A 5,523-nucleotide genomic window follows, 5' to 3' on the forward strand; every position below is an offset into this window, starting at 1 on the left:
CCGCCCTCCTTCCCCCTGCCCTGGTCCCCACCCCTAGAAGACAGCGGAACTGAGAAAGAAGAGGCCTGTGGACAGAAAAGTCATGGTCTGAGGGTCAGGGGTTGTATGGGGTGGGTCTGGGGCTGGTAGGGTGCCTGGGTGACGGTCAGGCTGTGGGTTGGAGGTCAGAGGCTGGGAAGGGGACCCCACTGTGGCAAAGGACCAGGCTCGGGGAAGAAAGATAGTAGTTCTGGGGTTAGCCCCAGGCAAGCATCCCTGGGGTTCCTTGACTGTTGCCCAAGGGTGCCTGCTGGAGGGCTGGAGCCTGGCCTCTGCTCTGCAACCCGTGTGTGTGCTCTGGTGAGGGGCAGCATCTGCTTGGGGAAAGGGTGCCTTTTCCTCATGTTCACGGAGGCCTGTATGGGCTATCGAGGCGTTCCTCTTCATTAGTAGATGGAGAAACTGAGGCTCGGGCAGGGGGCAGGGGCTGAGGCCAGGCCAGCTCAGCTCTTTTTGGGTTCTGCTGTAGTCTGATTCCCTGGTGGTGTGCGAGGTGGACCCAGAGCTAAAGGAAAAGCTGAGGAAATTTCGCTTTCGGAAAGAGACTGACAATGCAGCCATAATAAGTGAGTGTCATTTTCCCGTGTGTAAGGACGGGAGGGTGGTGAGGACAAATGGGGAGGGCTGACTAGAGTCACTGAGTTAGAAGGGACATACGTCCTAACCCCTGTGTGCCATCCCTCCCCAGTGAAGGTGGACAAAGACCGGCAGATGGTGGTGCTGGAGGAAGAATTCCAGGTGAGGGGTGGATGGGGCCTCCAAGAAGCACAGAGTGGGACTGGGAGACCCAAGGATCTGGAACTGATATTAAGAACCTGGCATTGGGAGTCAGAAAGACCTGGAGGTCAAGTCCCAGCTCAGCTGTGACCCTAGGCAAGAGACGTTGCCCATGTGGGTCTCTGTGTCCTCATCTGTGAAAGGGAGGTAACAGTACCAACCTCATAGGGCTGTTTGTGGATTCAATGATTTAATGTTTGTAATGGGTTTAGAAGAAGGCTTGGCACTCAGCATATGCTCAATAAAATGATAATGATGATAATAATACTTTACTCGCACTTAAATGAAAGAATATCCAGATAAATTAACAAAAAGCTGGCAGAAATCCTTTCTCTTGAACTCACTGTATCAGTAACACGGGGATGATAATAAGGCTTACTTCATAGTGTTGTGGTAAGGATTTGGGGAGAATGGATACGGAGACTGAGGCTGGGGGTGTTTGACAGGGATGGGGGATTGGCTGGGCGCTGGGCTCCCTCCATCAGGTCTTCTGAAAGGAAGTATAGTGAAGCGGTTATGATTTAAACCCAGATTTAGGTTTGAACTCCTCTGCTCAGAGTTGCCGTGCAATCTTGGGCAAGTGTCTTAATACCTTTGGGCCTCAGCTTGCTCACCTGTAAAGTAGGAGTAATAGTAGGACCTAGCCCCCAGGCCTGTGGAAGGGCTCCATGAGTTAATCCCTGTGTGTTACTTCGACCGATGTCTTGGCACATAGTAAATGCTTGCTTAATGGCCGTATTTTCTTTTCTTCTGGTTTCCCCCACCCCCCAGAACATTTCTCCAGAGGAACTAAAAATGGAGTTGCCAGAGAGACAGCCAAGGTATCCCCGGGAGAAGGAAGAAGGAGTGGGAGGGTCAGGCTAAGGGGAGAGGGGTGATGATGGAGGTGGAGACTGAGGGACTGCTTGGGATCTCTGGCTTTGACGACAAGAGTTCTTACCCTAGGACTTTTTGTACAATACACTAATATCTTATTGTAGAATTTTACACTGATAATCATATGTGACATCAGAGCGTGCTTCTTTTAAAAAAAGATTTTATTTTTAGAGAGGGGAAGGGAGGGAGAAAGAGAGGCAGAGAAACATCAGTGTGTGGTTGCCTCTTGCATGTCCCCAACTGGGGACCTGGCCCGCAACCTAGGCATGTGCCCTGACTGGGAATCAAACTGGTGACCCTTTGGTTAGCAGGCTGGCACTCAATCCACTGAGCCATACCAGCCAAGGCTACAGGTTGCTTTTTTAAAATACAAACTTTTTCAGGTTTTGGCCTGAACATTGCACTTGCTTCATGGAAAAAAGAAAGAAAGAAAAATTCCCTCTTTTTTAATGCTGGGGAATACTTTGGGTAAAAAAGAAATGAGGTGACATTTAATGATTGGAGAGAGACCTGTGTGAAGCCGCTTGAACCTGGTGCTTTTTGCGTGTGGAGGAGCTCTTTCTTTTTTAACTTAAAAAAAAGAAGATTTTACGTATTTTTAGAGAGAGGAAGGGAGGAAGAAAGAGAGGGAGAGAAACATTCATGTGAGAAAGAAACATCGATCGGTTGCCTCTCTTATGCGCCCTGACCAGGACCAAACCCAAACCTGCAACAGGTCTGGGCCGTGACCCGGAATCGGACCAGCCATATTTCACTTTGTGGGACAACACCCCACCAACTGAGTCACACTGGTCAGGGCTGGAGGAGCTCTTTGACACTTTTATGATAACCAGTCTGTTTAGATTGTCCACCTTGCTGGGGATGAATTTTGGGTGCTGAGGATTCTGAGTCTGTTTCCCATCCAGAACCAGCTTCGTGGCATCTGACAAGGGTAGTCCCACAGGGCCCCGTACCCAGAAGGGAACCTCGAACGTGGGAGATAATGCTCTGTAGCTGCCTGCTGTCTGGACATTCTTTATAGTTTTATTTTTGAATTAATGTTGTGTGTGAATTCTTCTGGGACAACAGGGCATGTGTGGGGCTTAGAGACTCCCTTGGCTCACATGCAGTCCCACCTCTAGCCCTGATGGGTTCCCTGTACTGCTCAGCGATGGCTGCTGCCCTCTGCCCTAGCAGGGCGCTTGAGTGCAGATTCACAGAGGGTCAGGGTCAGAAACCTCCAGAATGACAAGTTCCAGGGTGTGCCTGTAAGCATGTGCACTCCCCTTTCAAAAGTCCCCATGTCCAAGACAGCAGAACCAAGACAGGCAGAAGAAAGGGAAAAGCTTTTCTCCTGCCTTTTGAACAAGGGGCCCCAAATTTCCATGTTGCACTGAACTTGCCAAATTGTGTAGCTGAGCCTGGTCTCAGCCCAGGGTTCTAGAGCGCTGGACAGCATCCGCATAGTGGTTGAGCACTTACAGTCTAGCACCAAATTTCCTGGGTTGAAATCTACCCGTGAACCTTGAGCAAGTGACTTCACCTCTCTGGGTCTCAGTTTCCCCATCTGTAGTATGGGGAGAGTGATAGCACCTATGTCATAAGGTTGTTGTGAGTCAAATGAGCACTGACTATTTTTTGAAGCCATTAAGTTTTTCTTTTGAAAATGTTTTTATTGAGGTGTATTTGACATACAACATTATTGTATACGTCATTACTGTTTCGAATGCACATCATGATTCGATATTTGTATACATTGCAAAATGATCAGCACAATAAGTCTAATTAGTATCTGTCACCACACATTTTTTCTTTCTTGTGGTGGGGACTTTTAAGGTCTACTCTCTTAGCAACTTTCACATATGCAATACAGCGTTGTAAGTGTAGCCAGCATGCTGTACGTTAGATCCCCATGACTTATTTACTTTATAACTGGAAGTTTGTACCTTTTGACCCCCTTCCCCTATTTTGCCCACCACCAACCTGTTCCCTGTATCTATGAGCTTGTTTTTTTGCTTGTCCCTGTTTTGTTTTTTAAATTCTATATGTGAGTGAGATCATATGATATTTGTCTTTCTCTGTCTGACTTAATTTCACTTAGTATAAGGCTCTCAAGATTCCATTCTTTTTTATGGCAGAATTTATATATAGCAGAATTTCTGGATAATAGTAGTTCTATCTAGCACTTACTATCATTGTTATTTTTAATCAGTTACTGTTTTTGAGGTCAGTACCTTCGGTCTCAGTTGTTAACCCTAGGTTCTTAGACTCAGGCAGATTTCAAGGTTGTAGACTCAGGTAATGGGCATTGGCCTGGGCTCCAGACTGAAGTCCTGAGCCTGAATTCCTTTCACTGGTGTAGGTTCGTGGTTTACAGCTACAAGTATGTGCATGCAGACGGCCGCGTGTCCTACCCCTTGTGTTTCATCTTCTCCAGCCCTGTGGGTGAGACACAGCTCTACCCATCCTGAGAATAGGGTCTTAGATTCTGTGTGTGGGGTATGTAAGAGTGTGTTTGTGAGTGCAGGTGTGTGTGACAGTGTGTGTGTGACTTGGTGAGGATGTGAGTGAGTGGAGTATGTGGGTATGAATACGGGGAGGGCAGTGGAATGGAAGTCCGGGGCTTAGATTCCTCAAGAGCCTACCCATCCTTCTTGGTCCTGAGACATGTAAGTAAACCCATCTTTTCCTCATACCTAGAAACTCCTGCCTGGCCCATAAACCATCTCCACAGACCTTCAGAATAATTTCATGCCCCTGGACAAAACTGGAAACTGGGACTCCTTAGAACAGCTCCTAGGACCCTTAGAAGACTCCAGGGCCTGCAGGACATTACTGGAGCCTTAGAGAACACCCCAGGGTCCCCCAGTTATGCTCCCTTCTCTCCTTTTTCATGCAGGCTGCAAGCCCGAACAACAGATGATGTATGCAGGGAGTAAAAACAGACTGGTACAAACGGCAGAGCTCACAAAGGTCTGGGCCTGGGGCTGAGGCTCTCAGAGTGTTGGGGTCTGGGTGTTTGGGCTTCTGGGTCTGAGGGAAGGGGAGGTTTGGGGGCTGGATTCCTGGGCTTGAGGGAGGAAGGGGCTGGAGTCCTTGCTATCTCAGTTCTTGAGTGGATCATAATATTGAGAACACTCCCTGCCCAGGTGTTTGAAATCCGCACCACTGATGACCTCACAGAGGCCTGGCTCCAAGAGAAGTTGTCCTTTTTTCGTTGATCTCTGGGCTGGGGAATATGAGTTCCTGGTGTCTGAGTCCCCAAAGTAACTGGGGATTCTGACTCCTAGGACCTGAACATTCGAGACCCTGAAGAAATTAAAATACAAGAACTAGAGAACTGTATTGGCTCAGTTTCTGTTTCTCATTGTGGGCGCTAGTTGACAGCTCCTGCAGTACCAGCCTTCGGCCAGCAGAGGGCAGGCAGACCAAGTGAATTCCAGGAGGAAAAGAGGGTACTTCTCGGAAAAGAAGCCTGTGGGGTTTCCTAGAGGGTATGGGGGAGGCCCGGTCTCCTGGAGGAATTGGAGGAATATTTGAATTCATGGAGGGGCCACTCCAAAGGGGAATAAGGATCCCTGGGTCCCTGCGAGTAAAGGAGGCAGAATGCCTGTTTCCCCTCCTCCCTTCCCATTCCAGCTCTAGGGACTAGCAGGCAGTAGATTGCACTGATCGCTACTTTTCTCGGACCCCAGGCAGGAAGAATTTAAAGGCAGAAAAGTTGTTGAAAGACCAAACTTAATTGCTTCAGGGGCTCAGGAGTTGCTGGGGTGGATGGTTTGGGTGGTTGTATAGACCTGACGTCTGAGGGCTGGGGAAGACAAGGAGGATCCAGGATCCTTAGTGGACCCC

General features: G+C 48.6%; 1 protein-coding gene across 2 annotated transcripts; it reads left to right on the forward strand.

The window, feature by feature from the left end:
- Window positions 1-5,011, forward strand: GMFG (glia maturation factor gamma). 2 transcript variants are annotated; one of them, XM_024577589.3, is made up of 7 exons: window positions 1-85; window positions 509-605; window positions 728-777; window positions 1,588-1,637; window positions 4,034-4,116; window positions 4,571-4,644; window positions 4,821-5,011. In XM_024577589.3, the coding sequence occupies exons 1-7, from the start codon at window positions 83-85 to the stop codon at window positions 4,890-4,892; spliced, it is 429 nt and encodes a 142-aa protein (XP_024433357.1). In that variant the 5' UTR covers window positions 1-82; the 3' UTR covers window positions 4,893-5,011. The 2 variants fall into 2 exon arrangements, with proteins under 2 accessions (XP_024433357.1, XP_045041565.1); XM_045185630.3 differs by having other exon boundaries at window positions 65-110.
- Window positions 5,012-5,523: the final 512 nt, after the last annotated feature.

This window comes from Desmodus rotundus, chromosome 12, assembly GCF_022682495.2.
Source record: "Desmodus rotundus isolate HL8 chromosome 12, HLdesRot8A.1, whole genome shotgun sequence".
Taxonomy (NCBI): Eukaryota; Metazoa; Chordata; class Mammalia; order Chiroptera; family Phyllostomidae; genus Desmodus; species Desmodus rotundus.